Source organism: Panthera leo, chromosome D1, assembly GCF_018350215.1.
Source record: "Panthera leo isolate Ple1 chromosome D1, P.leo_Ple1_pat1.1, whole genome shotgun sequence".
NCBI classification, from domain to species: Eukaryota; Metazoa; Chordata; class Mammalia; order Carnivora; family Felidae; genus Panthera; species Panthera leo.
In genome coordinates, this window is record NC_056688.1 from 107,858,370 (window position 1) to 107,879,810 (window position 21,441).

General features: G+C 62.0%; 1 protein-coding gene across 3 annotated transcripts; it reads right to left on the reverse strand.

The window, feature by feature from the left end:
• Positions 1 to 1,037: 1,037 nt before the first annotated feature.
• On the reverse strand, positions 1,038 to 20,926 carry ATG2A (autophagy related 2A). 3 transcript variants are annotated; one of them, XM_042904863.1, is made up of 41 exons: positions 20,591 to 20,926; positions 18,266 to 18,428; positions 18,019 to 18,171; positions 17,758 to 17,860; positions 17,205 to 17,340; positions 16,956 to 17,054; positions 16,570 to 16,666; positions 16,317 to 16,481; positions 16,073 to 16,213; positions 15,291 to 15,528; positions 15,063 to 15,207; positions 14,874 to 14,966; positions 14,259 to 14,417; positions 13,914 to 14,157; positions 13,489 to 13,585; positions 13,200 to 13,359; positions 12,402 to 12,544; positions 12,178 to 12,317; positions 11,912 to 12,072; positions 11,321 to 11,471; positions 11,028 to 11,227; positions 10,844 to 10,924; positions 10,503 to 10,609; positions 10,321 to 10,413; positions 8,957 to 9,027; positions 8,666 to 8,742; positions 7,985 to 8,149; positions 7,696 to 7,822; positions 7,394 to 7,608; positions 6,648 to 6,856; positions 6,237 to 6,372; positions 4,795 to 5,001; positions 4,497 to 4,598; positions 4,328 to 4,412; positions 4,106 to 4,238; positions 3,947 to 4,019; positions 3,671 to 3,753; positions 3,292 to 3,413; positions 2,990 to 3,144; positions 1,795 to 1,947; positions 1,038 to 1,714 (listed from the first exon to the last, which is right to left on the reverse strand). In XM_042904863.1, the coding sequence occupies exons 1-41, from the start codon at positions 20,759 to 20,761 to the stop codon at positions 1,478 to 1,480; spliced, it is 5,790 nt and encodes a 1,929-aa protein (XP_042760797.1). In that variant the 5' UTR covers positions 20,762 to 20,926; the 3' UTR covers positions 1,038 to 1,477. The 3 variants fall into 3 exon arrangements, with proteins under 3 accessions (XP_042760797.1, XP_042760798.1, XP_042760796.1); XM_042904864.1 differs by having other exon boundaries at positions 4,795 to 4,908; positions 7,979 to 8,149; XM_042904862.1 differs by having other exon boundaries at positions 7,979 to 8,149.
• Positions 20,927 to 21,441: the final 515 nt, after the last annotated feature.

Below are 21,441 nucleotides of genomic sequence, written 5' to 3' on the forward strand. Positions count from 1 at the left end.
TTCCTTCACTCCCTGCCCCCTCAGGTGACCATGGGCAGCCGAGACCCCTGGGATCCACCAGGACAAAACTTCTGCCCTGTTCATTTGGTGCCCAGACACAAAGGGGACAGCAAGGGCACAGAGGGGACTGGGGTTGGGGGGAGAACCTTTGCTCACCAAAGAGAAGTCTGCAGATGACCCTAGCAAGGTGAGGGTTCTCTAAGTCTGTGCCTCTTAGTCTGAGCCTCAGTTTCCCCACAGACCCACCTGCCTGGGGGAGCAAGGTGGGGTGGGGCATAAGATTAGCCCCTTCTTGTTCTGAAACAAGGCGTGTGTATGCGCGCATGCATGTGTGGTGGTGGGGACAGTGGGCATTTTCCCTTCCCCATGTAGGGAAAAGCCTGTCAGGACCCCTGCTGGCCAGTGCTACCCCCCAGTGTCCTTCCCTGTCTGGTGCCCTGGAGCTGGGACCCCAGGGCAGAAGCTCCAGTCACCCGAACAGCCTTTTGCTAGGGACGCGGGAGTGGCCTCCAGAGGGCCCAGCCTTCCAGGTATGGCCTTGACTGACCCTCCTGGTCCCTGGGCAGGGATTACCGGGAGGCACCTGAGGCTCAGAGACCAAGGGCCTAGCCTCAGGCCACATGCTCAGGGTCTGCATCTCCCGGGGGCACCCCACAGCCCTACCCTTTGCAGGCCAGTGTCCTCCCAGCTGTCCCCTAATACCTGGCCCCAGGTAAGGCTGGATCCTGGGCTCTTGCAGGGATAGAGCCAAGAAACATGGTCGGGTGAGGCGGGCTCCAAGCCTTCCTCCTGCCCCCTCCGCTCCTGCCACAGCAGAAGCGGGGCCGAGTGGCAAGGAGCCCAGGGCGGAGGCAGGGCAGGCAGGGGAAGGGGTGCAGGGGTGGGCAGGTAGCTGGGGGCCAGTTTGAACCTGCTGGGCAGGTGTGGTGACCCCTGGTGGTGACATGGGAGGTGCTGGGTACAGAGGTGGGGATCTTGAGTGAGAGCCAAGGTCAAGGCTGAGGCTGGGGCAGCGCAGGTACACGGGACAAGGGGGCTGGCGGTGGGCAGTTTATTCCACTTCATGCAGACACTGACCCACGCGCTCAAGGAGCTTAAAAATACATTGAACCACACAGGGTCTGTTCCCCACCTCCCCCCAGACGTAGAAAGATACTTGGCTGAGTGGGGCTGGGGTCTGAGGGTCCAAATGCCTCCTGTTCTGGGACAAGGCGGCAGTGTGGGCCCAGGTAGTAGTGGAGGCAGCGTCCTTTCTCCCCAGAGGAAAAGTGCAGAGACAGGGCCGAGGCCCCAGGCAGGGAGGCCTCATTCTCACAGCGATTGGCAGGGTGGGCCAGGCAGGGTCCTTCCAGGCCCTTCCCCCGAGGGCCCGCCCAGCTGTGGGCCGAAGATCTGGGGAGGCGCAGGGACCAAGATGCCACTGGGGCTGGCTGCGCGAGGTGGGCAGCAGTGCCCCTGGGTCCTGGGCGCCTGGCGCTCAGTCCTGGCCTTCATCCGAACGCCACTTGAGAGCGTGGTCCTTATGTGCGTCGGGAAGGATCTGGTTTCGCATCCCCCCGAGCAGGCTGGACGTGGCTTCCGTGGCTAGAATGAGGGGCTTCACCACAGTTGGGGGCAGCTGGCGGATCACGCCCCCCACGGCGCCGGTCAGCCCCTTCTGCTCGTGGCCCCGGGATGCCACATCACAGATGGTCTGAGCCGTGTCCAGGATGCCCTGTGGAAGTTGGAGGTCAGCGCGGGGGTTTGGGTGGGGAGGTGGCTGTGGGGCTGGGAGGGGGGACGGGGCCTCATCACCTCTCGAACTGTGTCATAGGCCTTGGCCACACCCTCCCGGAGGTCGGCGGGCTGGTGGCCCTTTCGTAGCCTCCTGACGGAGCGCTTGTCCTGCAGGGAGCGGGGGATGGGTGCCGCAGGGGACAGGATGTCATACACCGTCTCAGCTGTGGCCTAGAGGAACACGGAGGGCACCGGATGAGGACACCTGGCCGGGGCACACACGTCCGGCCCCGAGGCCCCCGAGCCAGCCCCAGAGGACCGTGCCGGACCCTTGGCCAGCCCAGGGAGCCGCCGCACTCTTGTCTCCCTCCATAGCTGTGCTTTATGGTGCCGCTCCTGGGGCCCTGCTGATGCTTCCACGACTCAGGTCAAGGGGCTTCAGGTGGGCACATGCCTCCTGAGGGGATTCGCCCAACGTCCTCTGGACCCCAAACCCTCCTCGTGTGGACCATCTGTGTGCCCTTGCCCCATTTGTGAGGTGCCACACAGGCGGCTTTCTTGAGACTGAGTGCACCGTCTCTCCTACCCTGCACCTTGCCCTGCCCTGTCCGCTGCAGAGGCAGCTCTGGCAGAGCACTCGCTTCCCCCCTGCTCACCCCCACCGAGTCCCCTCTACCTTCGGAAGCTGGCTCCTCTGTTCCTTTTGCCCCCTCACTTCTCACCCAGTCTCTTCACCTGTGCCTCTGGGGCCTCTCTGGGACCTGCTAATCCTTCCAGCCTCCTCTCTAGAGATCTTGCCCCCTGCCCGCAGGGGGCTGGGCTTGCAGATCCCAGAAAGCACTGAGCTCCCCGACAAGGGCGTGTCCGTCCTAGTCCCTCTACCAGAGTTCACGGCACTGACCTACAGCTGTTCACAGGACAATGCCCTGGTGTCCCTGGGATCTGTCTGGGCCTAGCAAAATGCAGGGCCTGAATGAGTGAGGGCCGGTCTGTGCCTCAGATTTTCCGTCTGTAAACAGAGTCACACCCCCTGCCCTCCTGTTGAAGAGGTGGCCACGAACAGACACCAGTGGGCTGTAGAGCCTGGAGGGCACTCACCCTCCAGCGTGGGAGCTGTGTGGGCCCCAAGTTGGTCACTGGGCCTCTCTCATCCATGACTGTGTCTCATGAGACCACACACCCAAGACTATCCTCAGTAGAAATCTGGGGATGGGTCAGGTGCTGTGGAGCACCCTCCCTGCCCTACTTGGCCTGGAACCATGTGCCCACTCACCTGGATAGCCTGCACCAGCCGGTTGCTGAGTTCCAGGGCGGCAGAAGCCGTGGAGGAGCCAAAGGAGGCAGCCCCCCGCTGCAGCCCCCGCATGAGGCGCCCATCCTTTCTGTACTGCTCGATGGGCAGCCAGAGCAGGTCCCGGAACCCTTGGACTGCAGGGACAGGGTTGTCAGAGAAGCTCAGGGCTGCGCTGCCCACACAAGCCCTGACTTCAGACCTCCTCTACCTATCCCTGAGGCAGCTTCCAGGCTGCCCAAGAGTAAGAGCAGTTTCCAGAGCCCCCATAGTCAGCCACTCACAGAGCTGGACAACTGAGTGCATGGGGCCTACGCCCCCCAGCAGGCCAGGAAGCTGGTTCTTGCGGATGTCCTGCAGCCACTCGTTGAGAGCATAGCCTAGCACCTTGTCCACACCCAGGAGCCTGGGAAGGGGAGGGGAGAGGAGAGGTAGAGCCACACATTGAGGGGTCATGGGACCAGGAACTGAGGTACCCCAATGCTCTCTATAGCACCCCCCGGAGGATTGTGGAGGATGATGGTCCCCATTATACAGAGTGAAACTGAAGGCCCAGAGGGGTGATGAGTTGGCCAAGGCCACACAACCAGTCAGAAACAGAGCAGAGGGAAGCTAGAGGACCTTGGAGAGAGGCCAGTGGTGCTCAGGGCAAGGAGGGCTCACCCGTGTCGGCAACAAAGCCGCTTCAGCTTCAGCTCAGAGCAGTTGAGCTGGGCCAGGCCAATGAGGAGGCCAGCGAAAGTGCCCTGGGGACGGAGAAGGGATTGGGGTTTATGCGATTGGGCACAGGGGCCTGCCCAGCCCACGGCAGCCACTGAAGGCCGACTCAGCAGCTGATGTCGCCTGGATGCAAGCCCCGGCCCCCTAGGCCACACCTGGGCAGGATGGGGACGAGCGGGATGGGCCCACACAGCCAGCCTGCCTGACAGCCCTACTTACCACCTGGTCCATGGTGACGTGCTTGCCATGGTAATCTAACCAGATAGGCACCTCAGACGTGAAGCGGAACTCCCTGGGTGGGGAACGGGGAGAGGGGCCTTTGGTCACTGACCCGGCCCTCTGCGGCCTGGGCTGGGACCCCCCAGCCTGCAGCCCCACCTGAAGTAGATAGGCTGCTGCTCGGCAGAGGAGCGGTGTCCGCTGCCTGTGGTCTCCCGGGAGCCAGGCGTCTCTGTGTCCTCAGCCTGGCCTTCCTGGAGGCTGCTGGGCTGGACTCGGGTCTCAGGGCGAGCTAGGGTGGGGGGCACAGATTGGGGATGGGCCTGGGGATGGCCGGGAGGTGGGAGGCCCGGACTCTCCCCTCCCAGCTTAGCCTCTCACCCTCAGTGGACGTCTCCACCGAAACCATAGGATTGATGCCAGCTGCCAGGCTGGTGAAGAAGTCCTTGAGGAAGAGCAGGGCGTCCTGCAGGGGAAGGTGCAGGTCAGGCGCCCAGGCCCGGAGGCAGCGGGGCTCACCTCCAGCTCTACCCCCATCTGACCTCCTCACCTGGTCCACGTTGAGCCGCAGGGGCATCAGCGAGACACGGAGACAGCACTCGGGCCCACCCAGGTTGGTCGTGGGGGCCACGTGCAGCGCTTTGATGGTGAGCTGGGGGCAGAGGGCAAGCTCTGGGTGCCCGCGGGGCCTCGGGTCCCTGCCCCCACCCCGTGCCCAGCCGGCCCGGCATCGGCGCATGCTGTCGCCGCAGCTGAGCCCGCCCGAGCCCCAGCGTTCTCCCAAACAGGCCGGTGCGTGCGTGCGCACACGGCTCTGCCCAGCGTGGACGGCGGGGGGGGGCCTGTACCATGTTGGAGTGGGCGCGACGTGGCATCCGCTCACTCGTGTGCAGGTACAGGAACTTGTTGATCTGGGAGGAGGCGAGCCGGTCTCGGACCTCAAGCTCCTGAACAATGAACACCTGGCGGGACAGTGGCCGCTCCTCTAGCTCCTGGCCGGGGGCCGCGGGGCCGGGGGCCGGCTCCGCTGGGTACACCTCGTGCTGGAAGCTTACCTGAGGGGTGGGTGGAGGCCTGAGCCACGCAGGCAGGGCCCCTGTCTCTCGGCCACCCTTCTTGCCCCCAGCACCCCCCTCCGCCCCCCACCCGGCTGCCTCCCTGTCGCTGTCCCACAGGCATTTCAAACTCCTCTTAACACACTGAACTCCTCCCCTGAATCTACCTGCTCCCGTTCCCTTCCAGTCGCCTAAGTGTCACCTGTCTGTCACCAAGTGCCCACACTGCGCCCCCACCTCTCCGTCACCGAGGCCATCAGGCTTGCTTCCTTAGAACGTCTCTCCAGTCCCTCTGCACCTGTGTCCTGTCCACCGCCTCCGGCTCATCTTGGAACTGCTGTCCCCTCTCCCCTGGACAGCCCCTCCTGGTGGTGCCCCCAGCCCCTTCTCCACACGACAGGGCTCTTCACAAAGCACACGCCTGCTCACCTTGCGCCCTGGCCTCGCCCTCCAAAGCCTGCCCTCCACCCTTGCTCCCGATGTGCCAGCCCCACGACAGCCCCGTGTGCTCACTCAATGGGCGGCACCTCTACCTGCACAGTCTCTCAGGTTAGCCTGGCCACCCACCCAACTTGTTCTTCCCCAGCAAAATTTCTCCAGAATCCGACCATCATCATGGGCTCTACAGCGGCCACCCCGTGCAGCCACTGTCTCCTGCTGAGGGCGCCTTACTCCAGTAAACACCCAAGCCGTCCTGTGGTCTGCGGGGCCTTCGAGCCTGGTTGCCAGCTGGACGCACGGCCTCCACCGCCCTCCTCCCGGCCCGGCCGCAGCCTGCTGGCCTCCTTGCCGCTCTGGACACACCAGGGAGGCTCCTGGCTGGCAGCCTTCGTGCCGTGCTCTCTGCCCGAAAACCTCTTCCTGCTCCCTTCCTCAGGGCTTCGTGCAAACGGCACCTTCTCGAGAACACGGCTGGCCCCCCTCCCCAGCGCTCCCCGTGCCCCTCCCTGGTTCACCTTCCCCAAACGTTCACCACGTTCCACACCATACAGATCCGTGGCTCCGTTCACTACCACACAAGTGACAGGAAGGGAGGGGTGCTGTCTGCTCTGCCTGTCGCGACACCCAACATCTAGAACAGCACGTAGCGTGCAGCACGGCAGCCGCTCGGTGACTCGGTGCGTGACGGGGGACCCTGAGGTAAGTTGCCACGAAGGGCTGGCTGAGGGGCAGGGACGGGATAGCCTGCCCTGTCCCCCACCCCGGCGGCTTTCTGCACTCTGCCCCCAGCTCACCTTGCTGAGCTGGATCTCCATGAGGACGTGGTGCTGCCTCCCACTGCCCCCCTGCGTCCGCCAAGAGTTCTGGGGCCGGTTGGGGCCAGAGCAGCGAGAAGGGGAGCCCCTGGAGCTCACGAAGCCGCCTCTTGCCCTGGAAAGACGGAGAGGGGACAAACGCACTCAGGGGAACCCCTTCCCTTGCCCCTTCCCCTGAGTGGGCCCTTCAGCCAGGGACGGGAGACACTCTCCAGCTCGGCCCTGGGAGGTGGGTGCAGGGCAAGGAAGGAAGAACGGAGGCCACCGAGGCAAGGATCCTGCTCGAGGTTATCAGTGGCTGAAGGTCAGAGCTGAACCCCAGCCCGGGCCCCATCTCCTAAGTGGGTGGGCCCCATGGCCATAGCTGCCACCTACACCCATCCTTCTCACCTGTGGCCAGGGTGGGGGCCAAAGTCTCGGCCTCCATAGAGGTGCCAGACGAGGGAGACCTCACGTAGCACCACACGGCTGCTGGGCACAGGGAAGTGGGCAGGGGCCCGGAGCAGGTCTGTGCTGCCCAGCGGCCGTGAGAAGTACCCGTCCTGCACGATGATGGGGCCCGGATGCAGCTGTGTCACCACGGGCTCCCCATCTCGGGGCTACAGGGAGAAGGCCAAGTGAACACGTGTGCACAGATAGTTTCCTCAGTCCAGACCACCCTCTCGCGATTTCGTCCCCATCCTCACATTTCCCTCCCTGTTTTGGACAAAAGATGACTCCCCTGGGCCACCATCCCCAGAAGCTGTGTCAGAGTGCTCTTTCCCGGGTGGGGGCTAAGTGCCCCTTGTTCTTGCCAGGCCTGTCTCTCTGGGCCCTGGGTCTTGCTTACACATGACATTCACATTGGCTCCCGGGGGCCAGCAGATCCGTACCTTTGCAGCCAAATGGTTTTCCACCCCCTTCTTGCTAATCGCCCTCCCTCTTCTCGATGTCCTATGTCCCATCCCTCTGTCCTGGATGCCATCCTTTCTTCCTCTGGAAAAATCCTTCAGAGCCCAGAGCCAGAGCCCACCACCACCCCACCGCCCCCAGCCCTGCCACAGACCCAGCCTCCCCGGGAGCTCTAGAAGCACGCTGAAGGGAGCCACTCTCTCCCACCAGTTCCTGGCCCCGCCCAGCCTTCCCCACCAACACACCGGGATGCCCAGACCAGGAGCGTCAAGGATGCAGAACTCGTCACTGTCCAGAGTGTCTCCATCTCCCTCCTCTTCCTTTGCATCTTCTTTGGCCTCTGAGCAGGACCCCAAGCTGCCAGTAGGGGTCACAACAGGGGGCGAGTGGGGCTGGGCCCCACTCCGCTCACCGGGGAACAGGTAGACTGACACGGGCGAGGCCTGAGGGAGGGGGCCACCTGTGGAGAGAGAGTCCAGTTTGGGGGGTGCGATGCCTGATTTGGGCGCCTGATTGCGTCCCCGGCCCCAAAGCGCTCCCATCCCACCTGAAGGCTGGGTCAGCTCCCGCAGGCTGCGCTCGGTGTCCAAGAGGGCGTCGGCCAGGTCCCGCTGGTTGATCAGGGCTGTCTCCACTGGGGGGCAGGAGGGCAGGGAGGCAGGGCTCTCGGAGAGCTGGGCCAGGCAGGGGAGGAGGGATGAACGAATGACCGGAAGGAGGCACGCCTGCTCCTCCGAAGCCAGCACCCCACCCCCACCCCCACCCCGAGGGGGCCACGGCAGGGGCAGGGGCCTGGCGGAGTTCTAGTGGCCTGCAGGGCCAGGCCTCACCTGTACCTTCTGGCCGGCGATCTCCGTGGGGCTGGGGGGCCGGGGAGGGGGGTGTAGGTCGCCCTCATTCATTACATACTGGAGCAGGTTCACCAGCAGGGCGCAGGAGTCCGCGCAGCTGTGCACGTGCACCACGTTGTTGGAGCAGCGCAGTTCGAACAGCGGCTGGCTCTGGGGGGCGGGGCGCCGTCAGCCCAGGCTCCACACCCACCTGCCCAGGGTCCATCCCTCCACACGGCCCGCTGCCCGGCAACCCCGCTGAGCAAACTGAGCCCGAGACTAAAAGGGGCTTCGCTCGGGGCCACCCAAGGCAGCAGGGGTGCTCCCGGCTTGCCGATGTTCCCGTGTCCGTCCTCAATCCCTCGCCTCAAGCTGGGGAGGTGGGGCCGATTATCTCCATTTTACAGAGGAGGAAACGGGGCCCCCCAAACGCCGTCTGACTCTCAAGGCCCCTTTTCTGCTCTGGCTACAGCTGCCTTCTGGTGGCGGGCTTCCCAGTTTGAGACACGCACGGTGGGCCTGGCCCTTTCCGGGAGGGCCGATAAACAGAGCCCGGCACTGAAGGGCAGGCAGTGACCATAACCCCAGCCCAGGCCCAGGTAGCAGAAGGGAAGAGACGGCCGCGAGGGAAACGGTGATCGGCCTTTGCGACTGCTCTGGCTCCGGGCCACCCCGGGCAACACTCACCAGTTTGCCCTCGGTGCTCCCCTTCCAGGTTTTAATCACAAGCTCCAAGAGGTCGACATCCAACACACAGACGTAATCTGAAGCAGAAAGTAAGAGAAGTTCCAGTGGCTTCTTCACACCCAGCGCCTGGCCCACCCCCACAGGGGAGAACGTGGGGCTCATCCGAGTGCGGCCCTGGCGGGCGTGCTAAGGGCCCAGCTAGCAGCTAGGCGAGGACATCTGGCTGCTCTGGGTGTGGCCGGGGGCTGGGGTCCCTCGGAGGGGAGGGAGCCCCGTCCGGGCCCTGCCCACCTCGCTGCAGATCCGGGGTCTCCACCTCACGCTTGTCGGACAGGTACAGGGCCGAGTCGTCGAGGATGAACCTGGTGGGGAACAGGGCTGAGAAGGGCCCAGGAGCCGCTGCAGACTGCAGCTCCATGGGAGCCACAGGGCTGGGGCTCCTAGAGACGGGCAAGGGGCACCCACAGGGGGTCCCAAGCCCACAAGAAGCCAGCGCTGGGTCCTCTTCGGCCTCAGTGTTCTTGTCTGTACCGTGGGGAGACTGGGCCTGTCTCCTGAGCCGAAGGCCCGAAATAGCACAAGCTTGCTTAGGTCACATGGCACTTAGGGCTCTCCAAGTACTTCCTGCTCCTCCCCCTCACCTCACAGTGGCCCCGGGAGGGACGTGTCCTGCGTCCCCCCCCCCCCCCCCCCGCCCCCGGCATTCATTGTTCTTTCAAAATATGTTCTTATTTTATTCTTATTTGCGTAGGCTCCATACCCAGTGTGGAGCCCGATGCAGGACTTGAATTCCTGACCCTGAGATGAAGACCTGAGCTGAGATCAAGAGTCAGATGCTTAACCAACTGAGCCACCCAGGTGCCCCAAAATAAGTTATTTTAATGGCAACATAGCACAACCTCCTTTGAGACCTCTCAAAACGTGGAAAGAAAAAAGAAATGATCTCTATTCACATTCCCTGATCCCAAATTCTGAGAAAAGCGCCTATACATTTCTTTCATCCTTTCTGTGAAGCCACAGACACGGATACACATAACCCCTCATAAGCCTTGACGTAGGTTTTTTCAGTCCATGCTGCATTAAGGGATTTTCCATATTTTTCAAGGTCATTCTTTGACTTGACTTCAATAGCTGGGCAACCCATGTTTACTGACTCAGGTTATAATCTGGGGGTATTTAGATTATTTCTAGGTCTCAACTGTTTTATTTCTTTATTGTGAAGTAGGCTTCGCACCCAGCATGGAGCCTAATGCAAGGCTTGAACTCACAACCCTGAGATCGATACCTGAGCTGATATCAAGAGTAGGATGCTTCACCGACTAAGCCACCCAGGTGCCCCTGAACTGTTTTGAACTATACTCCAGAGACATCACATTCCACCTGTTTTTCTTATAGATCCTTAGGACAACCACCTAAGTGAGACTGTCACGTTAGAGAGCACAAATGCTTTTAAGGCTCTGATTCAGAGGTTCAATTGTCCTCCGGGAAGGCGGAACCAATTCTCATTCCCGAGGGAGGGATCATCACCCTAATGTACAGAGAGGCTCAAAGACCGGCCCGAGGACACACAGCAGAAAGGCAGGACCCAGGGGAGTAGCAGCTGCAGCCCAGTTTGGAGTGGGATGGAAAGTGAGCTGGGTGGGGGTGGCGCATACCTGAGTAGGAAGGTGGAGGTGTCCATGATGATGTTGCTGGAGAGCGTGAAGGTCTCAGCGGTGACAAGGACGCGCACAGGGAGGTAGAGGGGCCTGGGGGTCACACGCGGGCTAGAGTAGGCTCCTGACACATGAGAGCCTGCGCCCCCGCCCCTGGCTCTTGGCCCACCCAGCCTGGGTACCTGTAGTCCACGGCGCAGGAGAACAGGTGAGTGTGTAGGACAGTAATGACCGTTGGGGGCAGGTAACCCAGCACTGGGTCATCAAGCACATCTAAGAACTCCAACAGCTTTGGGGACCAGGACAGGAGTTGTGAGGACAAGGGGCCTCTTCCTTCCTCTAAGCAACCCCCACCCCCACCACCCCAGCACGGCTCCCCACCTGCTGCCCGTCACCTGTCAGCTGCCACCATACCCCTTGCCCAGGGGCTTCGCCTGGAAGTCAGCTCTGGCCCAGCCCAGACCCCTCATGCTGGCCTCCCCGCTGGTCCAGAGACCTGCCCGCCTGTACCACTCTCACTCACCTGGGCGTGCCAACTCTGCTCCGGTAAGGCCACGAAGTGGCGCAGGGTGGCTCTGTGGAGCCTCAGTGTTACCAGGAACTCCTGGAGGTGGGGCACAGTCAGCATGGTGGGGCCCAGCCCGCCAGGCACCAGAGAGGCAGTCGTCCCAGCCAAGCGGGTGGACCGGGAGCGGGCACCATCGTACCTTGACGTTCTTGTGGGGGTCCAGGTGGATGCGCACAGCAGTGGACAGCATGTGGGGGCCCCGGCCCTGGCCCGTGTGGCCCGAGGCTCCCCGCTCGGTCACGCCTTCCTCTGACGGGTAGATGGCTGGGGCCAGCTGGGCCGGAGGAGCAAAGCTGGGCGGCTCCAGGCGACTGGGCAGCAGGCGGTCAGCCACAGCCGCTGGGGAGGAAGCCGGTGAGCCCCCTGCCAAGCTGGCTGGCCGTCCCCTCCACCCGGGGCCCGGTCCCTCCTGAAAGCCCCCTCCCCTCACACCTCGGTGATAGAGCTTCGCCTTCTCGGCTTCCAGGCAGAAGTAGCCGAGGCCTGGCTGGCCCCGGTACTGGGAGACACTGAAGATGGTGCCTTGCTCCACGTCCAACACCAGTTCCCCGTGTGAGGTCTCCAGCCTCCTCCCAACCTCATCCTGCAGGCAAAGCACGTGGCTTGGCCCCACCAGGGCACTCAGTAGCCCCTAGGCCCCTGGCAGGGGAGGGGGCCCTGGAGCCCCAGCCCGCCGAGGACCAGCCCCAGCTCTACCCAGATTCTGCTAAAGGTCTGGAGCAACACTTGCCTGTTTTGCCAGAAGGGGAGTCATCCCCGCCCTCCCCGCCATCCAGCGCGAGACAGCACCCATCTGGAGCCCTAGCGTGGCACCTTGCATACAACGGGCGCTAATGGGGTGTGATGGGATAGGTGGGTCGCGGGTGGGTGCTGCTAGCTGGATGGGCCACTCTCGGCCCCACTGGGGCTTTTTCCCCCAGATTCCCCAACTGCTCAGACAGGTCTTGCTCTCCTGCCAGTGGTGGGCGGGGAGCTCTGGAGTCGGAGGGGGGGGGGGGCTCACCTCCCCAGGGCTGCCCTCACCTTGGTCTCACAAAGGGCTGTGATCCGACCTTTCAGCACCGTCACCAGTGTAGAGAAGGTACTCTGGGAGCGAGGACCTGGGGACTCAGGGGCAGGGGGCTGGGGGGCGCCTGACGCCCCTACTGAGAAGAAGTGGGCATCCTCCTCATCCGAGTCAGAGTCTGGGGTGAGATCAAAGAGCCAAGTGGGAAGGAGACCTGGGAGGGCTGCCCCAGCCCTACCCAGCTCTGGGGACCTTGGGACCCGTGCCAGGGCATCCCTCCTACCCAGCTTGAAGGCCGATTTGCACATCTTGAAGTTGGCATGCCAGCAGCCTGAGGGGCCGGGGAAGCCAGGGGGATGAGCAGTGGGGTCAGGGGTGGGAAGCAGGTCCGCAGGCTCCCACATGAGTAGGTCGTTGTTGATCCTGAGACAAGTGGACGGACAGCAGCAGTGAGGGTGGCCCAGCCCGGCCCCTCCCCATACTCCCCCTACTCGCCTGAGTCACCACCTGTTATAGAGGCTCTCATAGGCCTCCTTGCTGGGCAGGAAGATATGGGCACTGGGCAGGACCACTTCAAGGCTGCAGCGCGATAGTGCCAGGGCCCGGCTCTGGAAGGTTTTCATCTCCTCGGGGTCTCCGGGAATCACCATCTAGTCAGGGGAGTGGGGAAAGGCATCTGAGAGATGTCAGGGTCTGCCGCTGGCTCGGGAATCAGACTCTGGTCTGCACGCTGACTTCCTATCATTCGTTCATTCTCATGCACTGATGGGAGCCCTTCTCTGCTGGGAGGTAGGACAGCCATCTCGGGAGAAGCGCTGGCAGCATGCCAAATCTGCTTGGAGGGCCTCATATATGTTAACTCCTTTATCTTCATGATAGGCCTACCACACAGGTCATGGCACCCACTTTCAAGATAAGGAAACTCATCTGAGTATAAGTCTCTAAGAGATTAGACCAGTTCTAAGATGACAAAGCTAGAGTGGCAGAGCCTAGATTCAAACCCACTTTAGCCCAGAGACCAGGCCCTTAACTGTCTCTCACTCAAATCTCATCACCTTCAGAGAAAAGGATCCCGAGGTCCCTGTCGAGAGACAAGGTCCTGATCTTCCCAGCGAAGGACCTGCCCCCACCAGCGTCCTCACCCTTAGGCCCCATGAGCTGGGGTGCTTCGGACTCCCCACTGATCAAAGACGATGGAAGCGATGCCACTCTTGCTGCTGCTGGGTCACGTCACCTGGTGCCCTAAGTGATCCTGTCCTCCCGGCCCACAGCCACCAAGTGGCTCCCTTGGGTTTGGGGCCTCACCTCCTCTGTCTCGTACATGGTCCTCTTGGAGGAAAATGGCGAGGGCTCAGGTTCCCGCAGCTCACATGGACTCTCAGCCGACAGCTCCAGCTCCTCTCCCTTCTCGGGGGTCACCTCCCACTGTGCACTGCTGAGCTGGGGGTTCAGGGTCACCACCACCCTGCCAGGGCACAGGCCTGTCACCGGGCTGCAAGTCTCCCTTAGCCCCTGGTCCCCGCCCCCTCCAGCTTCCTGCTGCCCTCAGGAGCAAAGCACTCCTCTCCTGTCTGCCCTTTGAGCCCCCACTTACTGGGGCAGGAAGTATTTGTGCCCAGGGCTCTTGGGATCCAGGGCTTTGGAGACCCGCAGGCAGGGGATGGGTGGCTTCTCTCCGTCTTCGTAGGTGCCTGCGAGGATGAAGAGGAGGGGTGGCCATTGCTGCCTTTCCCCATTTCTTCCCCAGTGTCAGGTGGGGTTAGCGGGGGCCCGGAGCCTCCATCGTGGTGCCTGCGCCCTCCCTCACACCCATGGCCGGCAGCAGTCCAGTGATGAAGGGTCCACTCTGCACACTCTCAGAGGAGCCTGAAGACAGGTAATGCTGGCATCTCACAGAGCTGGTGAGGCCTTGGGCCCCAGTCCATCCCAACTGTGTCTCAGTCCCTTCCGTAGCCCCGGGCGCCCCTCTCCCAGAGGCCTGAGGCCCTGCCCTGGGTATTGTCCTCTGGGGGCTCTCACCGTGAAGGTCGGAGCAGGTAAGTTCCAGGCGGGTGGGGATGGGCGGACCAGGACCACTGCTCAACTCTGACCGGAACTGGGGCTCACTCAGCTCCAGCCGCAGCTGCTCAGCCCGCACAGCTCGGCCTGCCCAGGGGTCCCGCTCGGGCCGCAGGTCAGCAATGGGGAAGCGCAGCCGCAGCGTGGCCTGGGGTGCTGACAACCGCACCACTGTCTGCTGCTCGGCAGCCGGTGGGGGTTCCGTCTGCGGGACGAGGGGGGTGATCAGAGCTGCCAGAGGCCCCAGCACTATGGCTGTGAGCTAGAGGGTCCGTGCCGGCCCCCTGCCCCAGCTGGGTATCTTACCAGGAGGCCAGCAGGTGGTTCGGGAGGGGGTATGGTGGCCAGGCGCAGCAGGGCAGCAAGCCGGTCCAGGGCCCCCAGCTCCACATCTGCCTGGAAGTCAGCTAGGTCCAGGGCCAGTTCTGAGTGGCAATGGCAGGCGGCTGGGCGCCGGGGTCGGCTCTGAGGGTGAAGGTGTTCAGGTCAGCGAGGGCTGTGGGGTAGGTAAGGGCAGGATGGGAAGGGACCCCCTTGAGCAAAAGCAAAACGCAGAGGCCGCCTGGCTGGTGTGGAGAAAAGCTTGCACAGGGGACAAAGCTAGGAAGGGAGAGGGAGACCCTCACCACATTGCCTGACAAAGAGGACCATGTTTGTTTAATATAAGCCATCCAATATTCAAAACGGGCAGGGGTTGCCAAGATGAGCCAGGGAAGGGGCAACCAGGCCAAAGGATACATGTGTAGGGCCCAGACGTCGTCTTCAAGGGCTCCCAGATGGGGAGGTGTGCTCTAGCTGGAGCACAGGCAAGGGGGCTGGAGGGTGGGAGCAGGCAGCCACCAGGGGAGGCTGGGGGATGGGGTGGGGTCAAGGTACCACGGAAACAGCCAAGGGCCCTTAGGCACGGGTTGGGGGGGTTACCTTGGACACACGGCGTAGAGTCTGCGTGTGACGCAGGTGGGCACAGGGCCGAGCTGAGGCCTGGGAACCCAGGCTGCCAGGGAAGCTCAGGATCTGGGATGGGACACAGGAGGCAAGAGTCAGGCAGGGCCTCCAGATCCACCTGAACCTGCGGGCCCTCCCACATCCCCACTCGCTCTCGGCCCTCACCTCCGTGTACTCAGGCTCGAAAGCGCCCCTGGGCCACAGACACTCCAGCACCTCGAGCTGCCCGAAGTGCACCTGTGTGCTGGTAGTCCGCCGGCCCCTGCCTGTCCGCAGCTCCCAGGACAGCTGCACAGCTGTACCCGTTAGCCTGCGAGGAAGAAGCTGGGCATCAGAGGTTGGGCTCGGGGGGCTCGGGGAGTCTCTCCTTGGGCCCCTGCCTCAGGCTTGTACCGGACGTGGCTACAGGGACAGGCCCTCTGGAAGCGCGGTCGGAGATGGTGGAAGTCACGGGAGCCGAAGGGCCCATCCTTGGTGGCATCAAACTCCGAAAAAAAGTGGGTGCTGAGGTCAGGTGGTCCAGAAGATGGGGCAGATGTCTGAAGCAAGGTCAGGGTCATGCCCCCCAGGGTCATCTTTAGCAGCGAGTCAGGGCGCAGGGTGTCCGGGAGGGGTGTGGGGGCCGTCTTGCCTGAGAGGAGAGAGGTTTTACCAGGGACTTCCCAGAGCTCACGGGCACCCCAGGTAAAGTGATGGTCAGATGCTGGGCCAGGGGCTGGGAGAAGCCCTGGCCCAGATGGACTATGACTCTGGCACGGCGCCTGGCCGGGCAGGGGCGACACAGAGCCTCATCATGCCAGAAACTGAGCCCAAGCTCAATTCAACCCTCTCAAGGAGCTGGAAGGACTAGAGGTGATAAGGCACTCAGTCCAGCGCCTGACACACATGATCTCTCGACAAACACCGGTCAATACGTATAGCTCGGCAAGGTTAGATCTTATTACACCCTTTCTATGGAAGGGGAAACGGAGTCTCCAAGAATGTAAATGCTTTGCCCAAGATCACTGACTCTGACACCTAGCCCTCTATCTATTGTGTCACCAGCCTCCCGAGCATCCCCAGGAAACCAAGTCACCCACGCGGACGGCTAAGCATCAGTGGAGGCCTCCTGCACCCACGTGACATCACAGGGGCACTGAGGCCTCTTCCAGCTGTTTTGCCCCAGGAGCACTCACCAGTTGGGTGGGCATGAGCAGACAGCCGGCGGGGGGCCATGTCGCTGTGCACAGAAGATCCTAGGTCTACGTCGGAGAGGGAGAGCTCGGAGAGGGCTGAGGCCACACTGCTTGTGAGGCCCGCCATGGAGAAGAAGAGGTCTGTGGGCCAGGACAGGGGAGGTTAGGGAAAGCCACACTTGGTCCCCACTCCTGCACCCATGCTCGCTGCCCAGACAAATGCCAAGTGTGACCCCACACCCACCAGTGTTGTCCAGGTTGACAAGAGGGCTGGCAAGGGGTTCTGGGCTGAGGGGCTCAGCCACAGCCCCTGCCCGAAGCTGCTCGTTCAGGTCCTGCTCAATCAGCCACAGGTCTTCGGCACCTAGCGGGCGGCTCTTGTTCAGCTTATCCACCAGGCCCTCGGGGTCTAAGGAGGAGGACAGTTGTTTCTGTCAGCCCGGCCTGGCTGGCCCCTCCCCAGACATCCGTTCCCCTGGAGCGCCCAGAGGCCTCACCTGCAAGGCTCATGGCACTGAACAGTTCTTGAAGCCGCTGGAGCTGCTGAGGGGTCAGGAGCAGGTGCAGGGAGCCCAGCTGTCCAGACACCTCCAGCTGGGGCCAGAAGGGGCCAGAGGAGACAACCATGGAGCCTACATCTGCCACCTAGGCCCTCTGAGAGCCACCACTCACCTGCCCTCACCCAGAGGACGTAGGATGCCAGTTGCCAGGCTAAGCTGTCACCAGCTAGTTCTGGAACCCCGGCCACAACTTGACCACTGAGCCTGTTTCTCTAATTGCTAAGAAGGCAGTAACTTCCCCCGCCCAATGACCCTGCTTTGCACTGCTGAGGAGTATTCTGAAATGGAGCCCATTCCATCCTCCACAGGGGCTTGGGACCCACCTTGGGGCCTGGGAAGGCCTCATTCTGCTTCAATTTCATTGTCAACTCCATATACCCTGAGCAGCTGCCAATCTGCAAGGGGGGTTTCGGGGGTTCCTCCTGGAGGCAAGAGGATACAGGAGGGAACGGGTTGAACATTTGAGGTCAGAGACGGTCAGAAGGAATGGGGGGAACGGTCAGTGGGGGCAGATGGGAGAGAAGACAGGGATCAGAAGGAGAAAGAAACTGTGGGGATCAGAGTCAGCCCACCTGTGGGGGGAGCTCCTCGAAGTGTAGGCGGACCCCCGCCAGCTGCAACAGCTTGTGCAGGAAGGCAGGGGGCTGGTGCACGTCCACTGGGGGGGCCTGGCTTGGGTCCCGCACTGCCTCGTCACAGTACTCCAGTCTGGGGAGTGGAGGATGAGCCCTTGCCCCAGCCACCTCAGGCTGGCGCCCCTCTCCGAACACAGCACTTTGTTCTAGGTGTCTGGGGTCAGAGTCTGGACAGCAGAGCTTCCCCACCAGAGCCAGGCCATCCTGGACCTCCATGGCCGGCCCTTCTTCCTCAGACGCTGGTGTGTAACCTGCTCCTTAGGGCCCCAGCCACTCTGGGCCTGTGTCACCCTGGCCCTCGGGCCCCATTCCAGGCTCACGATATGGTCCTCCCACCACCATAGCCACCACCAGGACCACCCAAAATTCGCCCTGCTACCTCTCAGGAGCCCAGGCTGGGGTTAGGGGCAGGGGCACCGCCAAGGCCATGCGGCAGCCCCTCACTCCCCCTCCTCTTCGCACCAGAACACCCCGCTTGGCATGCCCCTACCTCTGCACGTGGACTTCCACCGCCACGCCATGCTCCCCGTCACCCGGTGAGTGTTCCACCCTCACCACAGTGTCCAGGAAGGTCACCTTGATCCTTCGTAGCACTGAGGGGCAGAAAGGGGTCTCAGGCCAGGTAGAGCCGCAAGGGAGCAGGCAGAGTTTCCCCACTGGGGCGGCGGAGTGGCCATCCCACTGTCTAGGGCCCCTGTTTTGTGGGCTACAGGGGGGCAGGGAGCAGGGTGGCCATGGGAGGCCTACTTACCAGTCTCAATGGTCTGGGCAAACATTTCCAGTCCCTCCAGGGGCTGTGGTGGCTCAGAGGGCTCGGGCAGCCCATCCCGAAGGCACTCCTGAGCCAGCTGTAGGCTCGTGGTCATGCATGAGGCCCAGCTCTGTGAGTCAGCAGCCCCTGGCCCTGTGAGTAGGCAGAGGGTCTCAGAAGAGGTGCCCAGGCCTACTCCTACCACTTGTTCCCCAGCCCCCTGCCCCTAGCCTTGCCCAGCCCTCACCTGGGCCCCGGCGGGGCTGCAGAGTGAGCTGGAGGCCTGACACACGCACGGTGCAGTGGTCGGTGAGCAGCGCAGCCCAAGGCACGGCCACCTCGATAGAGCCCACAAAGCCTTCCACCAGCTCCAAGGGTGATTCTATGGACTCCAGCACTTCGTTCACAGACTGGGAGCAGGGAAGGGACAGATCCGGCTCAGGGAAACCTCCAAATGTGGCTGTCTCCCTGGCTGCAGCACTCCTGGTGGGCTGCCGCGACCTTCGAGAGCTCCCTCGCTCTCCCTGCCCCCTCCCTACCTCCCACCCACTGCCCCTGTGCTACCTATAAACTGCTGCTATCGCTCTAGCTGATCCCTACTGTTGGCCCATCCAAACGTGGTCCATCCTTTAAACCAGAGGAGGGGGAGCTGAAGGATGAGAAGGAGGAAGCCAGGCAGAGGGGATGGAAGGTGGTATGTTCCAGGCACGGGAACAGCACGTGCAAAGGCACAGCGGAGTGCAGCAGCACCCATGTTCTCTCTGGATCAGTGTGGAGTTCAAGGGGAGTGTACACGAGAGGCTGGCAGAGGGCCGAGCTGAGCCGGAGGGGACCCCTGCCCAACTTCAAACATTTGGTGTAGCTGTACCTCTCTGAGGTATGAGGCTGAGAACCCCTGGTTACAAATGGGGAAATAGCACCGTTGCCAGTCTGGGAGCTTCTTGAAGGCAGGAACTCACCTGCCTGCTTCACGTGACCCCAGGTAGTGTGTGGTACCACCCAGAGAGGATCCCAGTAACGCTTGTTGGATCAGTGAGTAAACAAACACATGGCAGAACTAGAAGACTCATAGAGGTCAAGCTGAAATTCCTTACCCAGAGATCCATAGATGGGAAACTGAAGCCTAGAGAGAAGGGCCTAGTTTAACCACTCAGTGTGGGGTGAGGACTGTGACTGAAGTGTCTCTCCTCACCCCATCCCAGGATCCCCAGGCACTCAGCTTCTTCTGGGGTCTTCAAGGCAGGAGCGGCAGGCAGAGCAGCTTGGAGGAGGGGCTGGCTATGGGGAAAGCACCTGCTTTCCAAGGGACAACTCCTGAGGCCAGCCCAGAAAGCATCCTAGCTAGGAGCCATTTCAATCTCCACCAAGAGGGCAGGGCAGGGCTGGGCAGGGTGGGAGTGTTTTCTGGGACTGGAAGTAGGAAGAGGCAGCCTAGAGGTCTTGGCCATTTCTTTCAGGCCAGCCTAAGAGGCTGAAGTCAGAGGTCAGAAAAGGCCTCCTCCACTAGGATTCACAGGCAAGAAGCTATCGGGAAGTGTCCCCAGCTCTGGGCTCAGGAGTTTCCCCTTACCTTACATTTGCCCAGGGAGGCCTGCCTACCCCTAAAGCTCAGCTCTTCCTGGCCCACGTTGCATTTAGGCCAGGCACTCTGTAGGCCCAGCCAGAAAACTGAGAAGCCCCTGCCCCAAGCCCACCCCTGCGGCTCTGGACTGGAGGGCTGACCCAGTGCCAGTCCCGGGCTGATGCCTCTAATTGGTGGCTTCTTTGCAACTTCCCAGTTCAGCTGAGTTGTGAGTCACTGCCTCTCACCGCCCCCAGCCTCAGGCCTCTGACCCAGACCTTCTTCCTCCCGCCTCCCCAGCATCTCCCTTGGCCTCCTCCCGGCTTGAAGCCCAACCCCTCCATTTTTCCTCAGGGACTCTCTGGCAGGTGGGGACGGATGCTAACTCCCAAGCCCCTCCCCAAACGCTACTGGGTCCATCCCACTCTCCCCAAAGCAGGAAGTAGGCAGGGGCGGCAGTCGCCAGTCACACGAGGTGTTGATCAACACCGGCGCTGACGCGGTTGTTGACATCCACGTCCGGAGGCGGGAACCCCACCCACTTGGCCCAGGATCTTAGGGTCAGGAGGTCAGAGCACCTTTCCCACAGGTGCTCTCGGCAGGACTCCGGACCCCTACCAGCTTTCCCTGACCAGCTGCAAGGCCCCAACTCTGTCACTGCCCTGGCCCGGTCCTATTAGAGCCCCCTAGTTGCTCCGCTCCCTCCTCACCTTCTCCTTAGCCCCTGAGAACCACGCTTCCCAACTCAGGCCCCAAACTCGATGTGCTTATTCTGGCATTCTTCAGACAAGTGACATCCCCCTCCCCAGCCTCAGTTTCTCCTACTGTGGAGGCAGGGACCCAGTCCTACCCAGCTTCTGGCTCTGGAAGCGATCAGTCGCCTGGAAAGGGCCTGACTCCCATGGCCTCTCCACGCCGTATGCCCGGTCCCCAGCCCACCCTTCAGTCAGAATCCTTAGGTCGTTGCGGCGCCCCCCGCCCCCTTTCGCGAGCTCGGGCCTGGTTCCTCACCCAGATCTCCAAGTGGATATCCCGCAGGGCAACGCTGCCCTTGTACAAATCGAGGCTGAGCTGGTCCAGGCTGAGGTGCTCCTGGAAGAAGTGACCCAAGTAGTGGTGCAGCAAGTAGCGGCATACCCGCTCTTTTACACAGTTCGACCATGGCCACAGCCATCGTGACATCTCGGAGACCGTCGGGCCCGGGCCGCCTGCGCTCGCCACCCGCCGGCGATGCCTGTCGGGCTTCGCTGTTCACTAGAGCCCCCGGCTCTCCCCGCCGCTTCTCTCAGCGCCAGGCCGCGCCCCCCGGACCCTCAGCCACGCCCCCCACGCTCAATGCCATTCGCCGTTGTAAAGGGCGAGGCTTGCTGATTGGCCGCGGGGGGCGGAGTCTTCGAGCACGAAAAAGGGACTGGGCTCTCCGCACGACACAGTGCTCCTAATCCTGATTTACGCTTGCGTAAAACTTCTCGGTGGGAGGACCTTTAACCTCCCTTCTACGGGCTCTGGGAAGGCTGTTGCAGGAGGTACCAGCCCCGCAGAAGAATGCGCATGTGCCGACTCTTCCAAGTACTTGAGGTAGTGAGGCAGGATTTAAAGGGACAGTGTCCCATCAAACTTAAGCTTCCCAGAGGAATAAAGTCTGAGAGCCCCAGCGCGCGTCATAGAAACAATTAAGTGAGTAAGCATTTGCATTTTACAAAACGCTTTACCATCTTTTATCTCATTCAACCCTCATGACCTTTTTAGGTGGAGATTTGAAAGATAAGAAAACCATTTTACAGATAAGAAAACCGATTTATAAATACTCTTAAGTCCATCACCGAGGAAGTCTCCCCCCCCCCCCCCCCTTACCTGGAATG